Source organism: Miniopterus natalensis, chromosome 1 (genome assembly GCF_054644295.1).
Source record: "Miniopterus natalensis isolate mMinNat1 chromosome 1, mMinNat1.hap1, whole genome shotgun sequence".
Lineage (NCBI taxonomy): Eukaryota > Metazoa > Chordata > Mammalia > Chiroptera > Miniopteridae > Miniopterus > Miniopterus natalensis.
Genome location: NC_142081.1, coordinates 19,320,146 through 19,334,271, shown reverse-complemented (window position 1 = coordinate 19,334,271; position 14,126 = coordinate 19,320,146). Strand labels below are relative to the sequence as shown.

The 14,126-nt window shown below is 50.1% G+C and overlaps 1 protein-coding gene across 3 annotated transcripts in view; it reads left to right on the top strand.

Annotated features, from left to right (window-relative positions):
• The window catches only part of ESRRB (estrogen related receptor beta), a 95,230-nt gene that overhangs the window by 39,968 nt on the left and 41,136 nt on the right, over nt 1-14,126 (top strand). The window contains exon 2 of one of the 3 annotated variants that reach the window (XM_087813890.1): nt 6,935-7,344. In XM_087813890.1, coding sequence (XP_087670016.1) covers nt 6,935-7,344 — 410 coding nt within the window. Of the gene's footprint in view, nt 1-6,934; nt 7,345-14,126 lie in introns of those variants that run through there. The other 2 variants (XM_087813893.1, XM_087813891.1) reach the window with 2 other exon arrangements.

The following is a 14,126-nucleotide window of genomic DNA, read 5'->3' as shown; positions in this document are numbered from 1 at the left end:
TGCTAGAGTAGGATGTCACCTCCCAGGAGAGAGGCTAGTTAGTTCTAATAGCTGGTTCTAGTAGTGCCTGAATGAGGACCCCCTTTGCCTGAAAAGAGGCTTTCTTGGTGGAAGTCCCAGCATGTAGAGAGGCATGCAAATGCACGATTAAATGTGTGGAAGTAAGACAGTCTTACTTGCTATGGGACTGAATATTTTAGAGACTGTGAATGGAAGCCATCTCATTACCAAAAGGCAGTACTAGGAACTGCTAACTGCTAACATTTATTTATTGAGCACCTACTGTATGCCAGGCACTATTCCCAGCTCTTTTCTGTATTAACTCACTAATCCTCAAGACCCCCCTGTGAGATGAATATGGTAATGATCAGCCCCATTTTACAGATGAGGAAACTCAGGCACAGAAAGTTTAAATAACTTGTAAGGGACAGAACTGGAATTCAAACTCAGGCAGTCCAGCTGCCACCACGGATCTCTGAGGCCCAGCTCCACCGCTATTGTGAGGATTACAAGGCACGTGGAAACTGCCGAATCCGATCAACAACAGTAGGTGGGATGTTTATGCCATATCGGTACTTGGTATAGGGTGAGCATAAAAACAGACACAAGAAGAGTTAAGATAAATTCACAGATGTCAGCCCTCCAATAGCTAGCAAAAGGAAGACTGCCTGAGGTGTGTTGGGGCATATTCTGAATGAGTGACACTGTCCATACCCTTTATGGTGGTCAGAGCCCAGAGCTGGCCGAGTGGGCTAAAGTGGGAGCCACCAGGTACTTTTGGGTCCTGCATACAGGCACTCAGCTGTGAGGTCCAGGGTGGAGTTGGTCTCCCCGGGATGGCGGGGAGTTGTTCCAATTTGCATGGAGCCCCAGTCTGAGCCAGCTGCGCTGTCAACTGTGGGCCCTCCCCGCTGTCCCGAGGCAGCCACTCCGAGTCCAGTCGTCTCGGCCTCCTTTGGCAGAGCCTCTCTCTTCTCATTATGATGGATGCAGCCTGGAAAATCGTGGATAAAAAGCCCCGATTGAAAGGCACTAATTACCCATCATTATTTTCCATGCCGTAATTTGTGTGGAACGAGATTTCAATCAGTTGTCCTGGATCAGCCTGGTTTTGACTAATCCTTCTAACGACAAGATGCTTAATTACAGATTTTTGCCTGAGCTCCAGCGCACGGGGGGAGGCAGGTTCTCACTGAAGCCGGTTTGCTATTGGGTCATCTTGTCGCGCTGGGTCCCAGGGGGCCTCCCAAGGGGAAAAGCGAGAGAGAGTATTAGTTAGGAAAGTATCGCTGAGGAGACCAGGTATTAGGGAATCAGCGCAGGAACGGTGTGATGTGGCGATGGAGGCTGCTGGGTGGCCACCGGAGTCAGCTCACTCTCCCGGGCAGGTCACCAGCTCACTGTGTCTCTAAACCCCCAACCAGCCCCCGACCAGCCTCCCTTTCTAGTTAGTAACTTTGAGCAAGTCACAACTTCTCGGGACTTTAGCTCCTCATCTGAAAGTCACCAGGGTAGGCAGGAGAATCTCTGAGAACTTAGGGTTTACGACTCCAGCCGTGTTGCTGTGTCTGTCCAGAAAAATAGATCTACTATTGAAAGGTACACATATGCAAGATTTCATCACACAGTAGTGATAAAACTCCATTTATCAAAATAGGTGATTCAGACTATTCAGGGGGAAGGTCAATTTGAATTAAAGAAATACCTGGGTTTAAGGAAAAAAAAATAAAAAATATATATATATATAATTAATGGATCTCAGATGCACAGAATTTGATTAATTATAATCCTTAGTTCATAATACTCCTCATTGGCCTTCTTACTACTCTTCCTCCCTCCCTCCCATATAAGAGCCCCTGTATTCACATCCAAACAGAAACACTGGGACCTGACAATTGCTCACAGTTAGCCACGTGGTCCTCCCCATCCTGTCCCACTATTCAAGGCTCATTCTGCATTCTTTAGTAATATTTTGAAAGGAAGTTTAGCTGTGTCACCTTCAGGTGCCTGAGAGGCCAATTCCTAACCAAGCCCGGCTGGAGGGTCTGAGGGTCTGCTTCAGAGAACAGCTCTGGTAGCCCCTGCTTAGCAGGTTAATTACAGAAACGCACGTTAAGAGTCTCTCAAGTGTTCAGAAACCAGTTTCCTTCTGTAGAATGGATTCCCCTTTCAGGCCTATTTGTCCTCTTAATTTGCCTAACCAGCCACTTTCCCTCCTGGTAAATGGCAAGTCCTTGTGGAAAAATCTGTTCTAGACTTGGGGACTTGGTTGAGGGAAGAGCTTTGCTGGGTTTAACCACGGGCCTTCAGCTGCCAGATTTTCTGGAAGGGATTTCCTGGGAGAATCACAACAGCAGCCAATGTCCTCTGGGTGCTTTCTGGGCACCAGCATGCTCTGTATGTTTTGCCTGCATTAGCTCATGTTCACCCAGACCAACCCTATAAAGGAGATGTTGTGATTGAGCCCATTTTACAGTTGGGGACCCTGAGTCCCAGAGAGGGTGACCTGTTTACTCAAAATGAACAGCTACTATGTGATAGAACTGGCTCGTTTGATGCCAGAGTGTAGGCTCATAACCAGTAAGTAACTCAGCTGCTTGTTTCTGCTCTTAAAGGGGCTGCCCCAGCAAAAAAAAAAAAAAAAAAAAAAGAGGGCTCTGCAGGCAGCCCCTCTGCACGTGACCCAGATTTCCGTACGTGGTGGGGTGCACACTACCCTGTAGAGGAGAGCAGGCCAGGCACCGGCTGATCGGGCCAGTCCATACCTCGTTTCCGCAGGTGTTTCTGTTCCTCCGGAAGCTTCTCTTCTGCCTGTCCACCAGCAGGCCACCTCGAGGGGCATAGATCCCCGGGATGACAGCTTAAAAATGTATGATTGTTTTGTGGTGATAATCTGGGATTCTCTTCCTCTCGAGCAGGGGTGGGGAACATCCGGCCCGCAGGCCGTATATGGCCCTTGAAATCATTTGTTTCTGGCCCTGCCAAGGCAACCGCAGGCGGGACTCGAAATTCAACGTATCTTAGAAGCTTTTTTCATAGCTAATTTTTAAGTTGATAATTTTTTATGGCTGGTGAATGATGTTCTAAATATCCAAATGGCTCTTGGCAGAGAAAAGGTTCCCCAGCCCTTGCTCTAGAGGACCATGGAAGAATACCTCAGTAGTTTGAGCTTCACTCAGAACTTCTGAGATTCTGTTGGTCTCTGCATGAGGAAAACCTTCAACCCACTTTGTTGTCCAGCAGAGGCAGATGCCCCCTGGTCAGCTCAGGCGCCCCTGGGGTTCAGGCCGATCTGGGGTACAGGGCCCCACACTGGACACTAGGAAGGGGCAGGGGCAGGGCTGGTGGGGCGGGAGAAAGGCCCTGGCTCATCAGATGGCAGTGAAATTGAGACCAGGGCAGCTCTGGCTACGCTCTGGTTCCGAGATGCCTTGAGGGGCTTTGACCATGGACTGCTGCTCTCTCGAAGGCTGCTTCGAGGCGGCATCTGTCCCCTCCTCATGGAGTCAATAGTCATCGACCCAGTTGGGAACTGGGTCTCGGCCAACCAGATGATGGACTCAATGTGACTCTCCTCCCAGAGCAAGTGGCAGCGACCTCCCCTCGTCCTGAGGCTGCACTCTTCCTGCGCACCCTCTCCGTCACCCACCTTGCAGCCACCCTCCTGGACCTGCCATCGGGCTCCACTTCTGAAATCTTCTCTGGCCCAGTCCCCCTCCCTTCCCGTTTTCTCCCTCCTTTTTCTGCTGTACCTCTGCCTCCTGGAAACTGCCACACTGTGGACCTCTCTGTTTCTCCCAGTTCCACCCTTTCTGACATCACTCCCCTGTACCCTGAAACTGCACTATTCATTTGCCCAGCCCTCAGTTCCTGTACCCCTGTCTCCCTCTTCCCTCCTACATCTAAGTCAGTGGTTCTCAACTGGGGGCAATTTTGCACCCTGCCCCCGGAACATTTGCAATGTCTGGAGAAGGTTTTGGTGGTTATATCTGAATGAATGAGGCAAGACCAGTGGGGTGCAGCAGGGGAGCCCCAGTCAGTGTTGTATCCACCTTGCCCTTCCTGGAGCTCTGCACACTTGTGTTTGTTTAGTGTCTGTCCTTCTGTGAGAGCTTCTGAGGTCGTGGGCTGTGCCTGTCATGTTCCCATTTTCTGGCCAGCACTTAGCACATAGTAGGTGCTGGGAATACAGGTTGACTGTTCCTGGAAAAGACATTCTAGTGGGGCCAAAATAATGACCACAGATATGAGAAAGTTGCAAGAATGAAATCATTAGAATTCCCCCCAACAGCTGGGACTCAAGCATCAAATTGGCACAGCTTTCCCTGCCAACTCTGGCTGGTCAAGTCTGCTTCCTTCTCAGCCCCAGGGTCTCTGACCTGGGCCTGGGGGTGGGGTCTGGACAGGGCTTCCCAGCCCACTGGAGGAGGCTTCCTTCCCTCTGAACCAAGAAGGAGAGAGGGCCAGGAGGGGAAACCAAGGCTTCAGGGACTGCTCACCCTGGGTGTCCTTCAGGATTGTCTGAGCCATGAGGTTGGAGGAAGAGAGTGGGGGGACAATTATGGCCTGCTGTCCACCAGGCGTAGCTGCAGGGCTGTCCATTCTCTTCCCTCAGGCACATGCTTGTACATCCAAGGGACAAATCTGAAGCAGGTGGCACATAACTCATGCTCACTAAATAGTAGTTGCTATAATTACTGTTTATGTCAAGTGTATCTCCTGGAGCTCTGGAGCTCTGGGGGAGGGAGGGAGAATGGAGGGCTGGGGTTTGGGAGCTCTGTCAGCGAGCAGAGTTCGTCACAGTGGGCCTGGGGTGTTCCTGTGAACTGCAGAGCCTACAGCAGCAGGCAGGAGGGGGTTGCAAATGAAAGAGCACCTGGCCAGCTCTCCCTGCCTGCCCCGCTCTCCTCTCCTCGCCTGCCCCGTGCAAGGGCAACGTGGGGAAGGACCCAGAGGTGCACTTGTGTTTGCTTAGGCAGGTTTTCTGTCTGGGTTATACACTCTGTCAGGCTAATGGCGTTTCCTGAGGACAAACAGGACCCACTGGTGGATGGAGGGGAAGTCGGTAGCTCTGGGGAGCCCAGGGAGATGACGGGATGCCAGTCAGTAACGCCAAAGGACCCACAGGAGACCCTCAAGTGGGGCACCCTCTGTCAATGTAAGGGAAACCTGGGGCTTGTAGGAGAGGTGTCTCTAAGGACTTGAGGACTCAGAATGCTCAGTTTGGAATACAAGAATCGTGGGAGCCTCTGTCTTCAAACATCTACATTCCAGTAAATAATAAACTTCTTAAGAGTAGGAGCCTTGTATGTACCTTTTATCTTTGTATCTGCAGCACCCAGTTTCTGATTAGAGCTGTCTCTGGGCAATGGATTCCCTATCTCTGGACTCTTCAAGTGTAGATGAATGGGACAGCCCCTTGGGAGGTGCGTTAACTATGAACTCATTAGTGGGACCAGGGACAATGAAGGCCCCTCCCCATCATAAGATTGCATTTGGTGATGTGGGTGTATGACCAAGGTTGTGCTGTGGGGTTGAGTTTTGTGGGGTGAGAAGGCAGCCCTTTCCCCAGTAAGCTGCTCAGAACACAGGGGCTCCCTCTGAGCAAGACTGGAGGGAGGACTGTGGCTGCTCCTGCAATAGGCCCCCCAGCACCGAGACCTTCCCTCCCAACCTGGAGCCATCCTGCCACTCGTGGGCTTTGCTGCTGACCTCTCCAGCCCTTTTCGATCTCTAGGACCTTTCCCTCTTTCCTTCCACCTGCTCCTCAGGCATACTCCTTGGCCTCCCCTTTACCTCCACATGGCCAGGCCAGGGCAGGGACAGACCGACCCTGACCAGCCTTCTGATTCCAGATCCTGGCTAGCCCCAGAGGGTCGGAGCATGGGTTACAGCTGGGCTTCCCTGAACGCACGCCTTCGTCTCCCTGCCGTGAGCCCTTCTGGCCCATTTGGAGGGAGGCTTTTCCTCGCATCCTGAGAGCTGGGGTTGTGGGAGGGTCACACCCCACGCCAGGCAGCTCACCCACCCTGCAGGGTTCTTAGAGGAGGGGCTTTCCTTACAGGAAACAGGACCATGCTTCCTAGCTCCTGTCAAGTTGATAATACTCCCGTGACTCTATCTGTGAGGCAGAGGCACTTAAAGATTGAAATTTAAGGTTAAGAAAAACAGCTGAGGATGCACGGAGTTGGGGCTGGAGGTTCCCTCCTGCTGCCGGATAGTCTCCAGGAGGAAGGGCTGGGCTGAAGGCTGCCTGCTCGGATGCCAGGAAGCGAAATGGGAGAGGGGACCTGGAGCCACCCTCCAGATGTGCCCTGGGCCAGTGGCAAAGCCCAGAGGGCAGCCAGTTTAGGTGGGACCTTTGCCGCAAGCCCTGCCTCTTGCCCTGGCCGGGGGCCTTGGTATCTCTGGTTCCAGTCCCAGTGATGGTGGTGGTGGGTGAGCTTGGACTTACTTGAAGCCCCAGTGGGACCAGGTGAAATGGGTTAGCAGGTCGTTGTCCTGAGGGTGTCTGGTCCAGGGCCTGGCACGCCTGAACTTTCAAGTGTAGCCACCATGTTTCATTCTTGTGTGGGAATTTCGGCCAAATATTTTGGCCAAATTGTTACCGCTTTTTGTCACCCTCGAGCCAGCACTTTGCAAAGGGCCGGGTGCCTAATCTAAAGCTTATTGATCAAACACAGTTTTTCTTTGAGGACGCCGAAGGTCCTGGGGGAAGGGGAGGTGTAATGCTAGAAACTTGCTCTAGGCTGTGCGGTTTCAGGACCAATTGACCTTCTGGGTGAATTTTATCAATTTTATCTCCCTGAAACCTTAGCATAGAGCCCCTCCCAGCCGCCCCACCCACTGGTGTCCCGAGCCCAGAGCTCATTCCTGGGGACCGCGTCACACCTCGGCCTCTTCAGATCTGACTCGGGGCTCTCGGTATCCACAGGCTGCTGAACAGAATGTCCGCAGACGACCGGCACCTGAGCTCCAGCTGCGGCTCCTTCATCAAGACCGAGCCGTCCAGCCCGTCCTCGGGCATCGACGCCCTCAGCCACCACAGCCCCAGCGGCTCGTCGGACGCCAGCGGCGGCTTTGGCCTGGCCCTGGGCCCCCACGCCAACGGCCTGGACTCGCCGCCCATGTTCGCAGGCGCCGGGCTGGGGGGCACCCCGTGTCGCAAGAGCTACGAGGACTGTGGCAGCGGCATGATGGAGGACTCGGCCATCAAGTGCGAGTACATGCTGAACGCCATCCCCAAACGCCTGTGCCTCGTGTGCGGGGACATTGCCTCCGGCTACCACTATGGCGTGGCCTCCTGTGAGGCCTGCAAGGCCTTCTTCAAGAGGACCATCCAAGGTGCGTGGCGGCCGGCGGGGCTGGGAGGGGGCGGGAGGGGGCGCCTGGCTGCGGCCCCGCGGGAAACCCAGTGATCCCCGCGAGCTGCCAGGTCAGGTCTGGCGCGGGGAGTAGAGGTTCGTGGGCCCCCTTTTCTGTCTCACTGTTTTCTCCGGCTGTGAGCCTGGGTAGGTCTCTCACTCCCGGACTGTTGCTGAAATGGTATGCACCCCCATGTGGTGCCCAGAACCCCCCAAAGTCCCACACAGTGCCTCACCAGGGGTGTGCTCTCACTGGGATGGGGAACAGTCAAATGTGTGCCCCCTCAAAGAGCTGATTTTGGGGGGGAAATAGCATTTTGTGCCCTGCAATTCCAAACCCCCTGAAATATAAAGGGTCTCTCCTCTTTTTTTTTTAATTACACAAGTGAAAGGTGACTGTTTTCTTCACTATGAAAGGCTCAGGCTGACTGAGCAAGGAAACGTTCCCCCTGCCTGGAGCCCAGGCTGGCCCCTTTTCTCAGGCTGTTTCAATGCATCTGTGTATCAGCTGAGTCAGGTCCCAGTGGCTGTGGGGGTGGCCTCCTCTTTCAGTGGGTATTGGAGCGGATCATTCAGGTGAAGGTGTGCAAGAGCCCTGAGGGTGCTGTCTGCAAAGTGACCCCGAGTCTCAGTTTGGGATAATGATGGGCTGTTATCAAGTTCAAGGCATAGGCCTGGCACAGAGACGGCTGGGCATGCAGCAGCTGGCAATGGGCAGAGCACTTGCGTCATCCATTCAACCAAGTAGCTGTGGAGCACTGTTCTAGTTGCTGGTGACGGGATGGACAAAAAGCCCTGCTCCTGCAGGTAACCGAGCTGAACTGAAGCCATGCCTCTGGGACAGACCCTGCAAACCAGGCTGGAGAAAACCCAGGGCCCCTATCCAGTCCGTGCCCCAGATCCCTTGGCCAGGGCTTGCGTGCCTGTCCCAAGGGAGTCCTTCCCCGTTCCCTTTGGAAGAGGCAGGCGGGGCTTCCCTGGGATGATACTCAGTTTATTTACTCAACAGGTATTTATTTGTTGAGATCTCTTCAGATGATAATGCATTAAACCAATCAAAGGCATTGAGATTGGTCATATTTTCAGTTCTGCATATTAGTTGAGACTGTGGTTCAGTGGTTAGCCACATGGGCTCCTGGGTGAGACAGCTGAATGCCTTGGGCCTCAGTTTCTCTTTCATCTTCAGTGAGAGGGGGCGGTCCTGACCTCACATAGAGCTGATAAAAGAAGATTAAGTGAGTTAATATATATCAGGCACTTCGACTATGCACTGGCACCTAGTAAGTGTTTGCAATGATTATTTCTACTTTTACAATGTCACTTAAGACATATTATTACTAAGTCAACGGGCATATAATTTGTTTTACTGTACAGAGCAACCTTCTATAGTTACATATATTTAAATAAAACTATAATAATTTTGACTTAAAAAAATGAACATGGCAAAAATTCAAACGGTGCAAAAGAGGAAAACAGTAAAAAGTAAGTTTTGCGAAAACTAGTGACTCAGGTTTGCTGAACCTTCCCCAGAAGGAGCCGTGGTAACAATTTCTTTCAGTAAATATTTACTGGGAGCTCTTTTGCATCAGGCACTGTGCTAGCCTCCAGCACAGGAATGAGTGATCTGGTCCCAACTCTGGGAAGGGGCCCTGGCATCTCTAGATTTGAAAAGCATGGTTTGGTGGTTCTAAGTCTCCTGCCTCAGCCAGGGTTGAAAACCTCCTGTCCGATTTCTAATCAATATCATCAGATATTTGACAAATAAACATGAGATGTTGGAACCAATTTAAGTTACTGAAACATTTTTTTCTTCCCAAAATGGGAAGTGATCTTGGTAAGACTGACTCTTTGAGGTCAGTTTTTGAAAAGTTGCTTTTTAGGAGACAATTACATTTTCTTCTATCATGTACTTAACTGAGCTGGAGAGTTCTGGATCAAATATTCTGAAGGCAGAGGCTGGTGTGGATTCAGAAACCCTGCCACACTCTCAACAGAGGACGGGTGCTGAGAACGTCCTTAGCAAATCGGGAGTCCACAGGAAGGATTTGTAAACAGTCTTAATTATTTGCTCCCACGAATAGGATAATAATCTCTTCCGAGAAGCCAAAAGACAAACAGCAGCATTTTAGTGCAATCAAAAGTGAACTGCTCTCTTCTCTTTCTCACAAGAGTTTCATGTTCATAACCAGAAGGAAGCTTCTGTCTAGAACAGGGGAAAGTAAACCCTAAGGCTGACGATGGATTGCTCTGGTTATCTTAACTCTGGTTTTGTTCTAACAAAGATTCTAATTTTGTTGTTTCTGAACGTAATTGTTGTAGAAAAAAATAAGAAAATTATAAAAGAGGGAAAGAATGACCTGTAATTAATTGGACAATCACAGAGCCAAGCTGAGAACTGAGCGAGCATTTATTGAGTCCTTGTTCTGAGGAAGGGACTGCAGGGGAATCGAGAGGAGTGGTGCCTGCCCTCCCCAAGCTTAGAGCATCTAAGTCTGCAGGCGTAGCCCTCGGCAGTTTCCTAAGCACCCACACAATTAAGAAGGGTACTTTAGCCCTGGCCAGTTTGGCTCAGTGGTTAGAGCGTCGGCCCATGGACTGAAGAGTCCTGGGTCAGTTCTAGCCAAGGGCACGTACCTCGGTTGTAGGCTCGATCCCTGGCCCCTTCGGGGTGTGTGCAGGAGGCAACCAGTCAATGTGTCTCTTTCAGATCGATGTTTCTCTCTCTCCCCCTCTCTCTCTCCCTCTCTCTCTCTCTCTCTCTCTCTCCCCCCCCTTCTGCTCTCTAAAAAGCAATGGAGAAAATATCCTTGGGTGATGATTTTTTTTAAAAAAGGGTATTTTTAAAAATTCAACAACTTTCACTGAGGGCCTTTGGTCATTGAATGATCCATTCACAAGCATGTGAACCCTTAGAAAGCTCTAAAAGTCATGCTGGCTCACACCTGCCTCCCTCCTTAGGTCACTTTAGTCTGCTCAGTTCAGTGGTTATACCAATATGGAAATTTTGTAGAAGCAAGGATGTCGTGAGAGATTTAGGGAGACAGGCCTCAGCCATTCCTTCTCTACAAATATTGAGCACTGACTGTATGCTTGGCTATGCTAGGTTCTAAGGGGTGGGCAAAGTCCAGCCTGCAGGCTGGGCACCTGCAGTTTGTAAATGAGCTTATTTGGACCAGCCACACCTGTTGTTTATATTTACATGTAGTCTGTGGTTGCTTTGACATCCAATAACAGCATTGAGTAGTTGCCTTCCAGCCACAAAGCCTAAAGCATTTACTATCTGGCCCTTTACAGAAAAAATTTGCACTCTCGTGCTCTACAGCACTGAACAAAGTAGATTCAGTCTCCCTGCCCTCAGGGGCTTTGGAGTCAACCCGTAGTAGTGCCCGTTAAATGTTTATTATAATTTTGCCTGCCTGGTTCTTTTCTATGAAAAGGAATTTCTTCGCACTGCTGGTGGTTGTGGTGACACTCACCCACAGAGATGGACAAGAAACGCACCCTCCTGAAGGAACTGAATGGCTCCAAAGGAGCTAACCCTCAACCTGATTTAGTTTACTAGCATATCTAAAGTGGGAGAAGTGCCCATCAATAGGATTGATCAGCCCTGGGGGCATAGAGTAAAAGGCACCTCTCCTAGGAAAAGGGAGTCAGTCTGGGGCCAGCCTGATGTGATCAAACATTCAGTTGATCTGATCTAGTTCCCCTGTAGGTCTGATTGGAGTGAACTTGCTGGTTAGGCCCACTACTGGGTAAGCCAATCAGTTTCAAATTGTACTTGAGTGTGCTGACATCTCAGGGCTTACACATCAAGTGCCTGAATCTGAGCAATGGGAGTCTGCCCCTAAGACAGGCAGCCCCTTCCCGGGGCTGGCAAAGTCAGGCTTCTGGATCTTCGGGCTGAGTGCCAGATCTGGACTGTGACACTGACCCCACCATAATGAAAACCTTTGTAATGAGCACTGAAGTGGTGAGAGGAACATTTGGGGAGGCACACTGGGGCTGTTTCCAAGCCCTACTCCTTGACCCTATCACTCTCTCGCTCTCAGCAATGACCCTGCCTCCTGTTCCATCGAGAAACTAGAAGTTGCCCTGGCCAGTTTGGTTCAGTGGGTAGAGCATCGGCCCATGGAATGGAGGGTCCCAGGTTCAATTCCGGCCACAGGCATATACCTCGGTTGCAGGCTCTGGCCCTGGTTGGGGTGCAGCCCTGGTTGGGGTGCATGCAGGAGACAACCAATCAATGTGTCTCTCACATCGATGTTTCCCTCTCTCCCACTCTCTGAAAAGCTATAGAAAAAATATCCTCGGGCGGGGGTTAAAAAAAGAAAAGAAACTAGAAGCCTCAGAGGGGAACTTCAGCTTGTTGCCACCAAACCTCTACATCTGCATTATCTTTCAGTCGCTGATTGAATAGTTCTTTACAGCTACACATTCACTGCTGGAAGACGCCTCCTCCCCAGGCCCAGCCCTTCCCAGGCTTTCATCTGTCTCCTCCCTGCTTCCCAGGGACCCTCCTACTCATTATGTCCTCTCTCCTTATCTTCTCGCTCTATAGTCTCCTCTCCATCAGCATTTAAATACCTCTAGTATCTCCAGTTCTTTAAAAAATTATTTATCTCCCTTCAAACTTCAGCTTCCAGTCCCCCCCCCCCTTCCTCCCCTCAGTTCCTGACACACCTGATAAGTCTCTGCTTGAGGTGCCTAATATCTCCTCCTGCCCATGGCTCCAACTGCCTCTGAAATCAGGATGACTCCCAGTTCCACAGCCCTTGCCCTCAACTTCTCCCTGAGTTCCAGCTCTTTTGACATCCCATGAACATTTCCTCTCGGATGTCCCAGAAGCACCCCGAATGCAACAAGTCCTAATCACAAGCTCTGTCTCTGCCATCAAATGTTTCTCCTTGTATTCCCAGGTCAGTGCCTGTATCCTTCCTCCAGTGTTTACGCCAGAAATGGGTCTTTTCTTCAACTTTGCTTCCTGCCCTCAGTGCCCTCCTCCCAATTCCTACCCAGCGGCTTCTGTCCATCCCCTCTGCTTCTGTCCAGGCCACCATCAAGTGCAGCAGTTTCGGAAATGGTCTCTCAGCTGCCAGGCTCACCCCTCCAGTCTGTTATCTTCAGTGCTGCCAGAGAGACCTGAACACACATCTGAACATGTCATTCTTCTGTGTTCTCGTGGGTAAAATCAAAGCTCCAGCACTTGACGGAGGCTCTCCTTTGGGATTGCCCCATGTTGACCTTGTGGCCTCATCTTGTGCCCCTCTCCCTTGCAGGCTGAAGGTCAACCTAACTTCTCTATTTTCTAGTTCCCAGAACTTGTCCCATGCTTTCAATTTCTAGAGTTTGCACATAGTCTTCTAGTCTTCTCTTTGTTCCCTGTCCCAACCACCAGTCGCTACTTTTGTCCATTAGATCTCAAGTTAGCTGGCATTTCCTCCAGGAAGCCCTCTCAGACTTCTCATTTAACAAGTGTAGCACCCCTCCTGGGTGCTCCTATAAATCTCCCAGCATACTGACAACACTTCCCACACTGTATGGTTATTGCACTTACTCGTCCAAGTCCCCAAGAAGATTGCAAGTTCTTAGGGAACGGCATTATATATACCTTGATTTTTCTCACCGAGCCCCACATCCACCCACAGTACTTGGCACAGAGGAAGTTCTCAGTGTGTCTGAATAGAAGGTGATCCCCAAAGTGAGTCTGAATAGAAGGTGATCCCCAAAGTGATCCCCCGTTTTTGCAATGAGGACAAACTAAAGAAGTTTGGCCAGTTTGTATATATAAACTTTTAGGGACTCTAGATAAAATAGTCAAATGTCTATGAATCGCAATATGTTGATCTTTGTTATATCACATATTTTAAGTGACATTGTGTAAAATATATTTTTTGAAAACCTTTTTCTACTCACATTTTGCCAAGCAAGGTTTATCACACTTTTCACATGTTTCTTTGATAGCAGGGCCTTTACCTGCTCTAGGGCTGTGTTCAAGTCAGTATTTTAGAGCATGCTCGCTTCCATTTCAGTTCCTTGAGGTTTCGTGAGCATATTTGGGCTGCTATCCCTAAAAATTTTACTCTGAGCCATAAGCACAGTTCTTTATTTGTGTCAGTTTGCAATCACCATTTCCACAACTTACCAGGTCTAAACTGCTTTGATACTTACCACCTGTAATTGTGAGGTCCCATTCTCAGGAATAACTGGATTCATGTAAAATTTCTTTCTTTTTTTTTTTTTTAAATATCTCTTTATTGATTTCAGAGAGAGGAAAGGAGAGGGAGAGAGAGAGAGAGATAGAAACATCAATGATGAGAGAGTCATTGATCGAGTCCACAACCGGGCATGTGCCCTGACCGGGAATCGAACCCCAATCGCCTGGATCCTAGGTTGACGCTCAAACGCTGAGCCATGCCCGGCCAGGCTGATTCATGTAAAATTTCTTTACCCCCTTTGTTACTGATTCACTTGGGTGGTGGCACCGATTGCAGTCTTCAATGGTAGTTGTTCAATATAAAGTGGTTGGCATAGCACCTCTAATAGGAGAACTCATACAGACTAGATGTTAAGCACGTGCCTTTTCTAAAGGACAGGGTTTGGGGAAAGCTCCTGCCATACATCTGAGCTCATGAAGCAGTGGCTCAGTCCCAGCCATTGTTCCAGGAGCTGAAGATGGAGCGATGGCCCCTACCGTGGTGGGCTGGTCTTCTAGAGAGGAAGGCACACAGCAAATATGCTAGCAAATAAAACAGCACAAAGAGA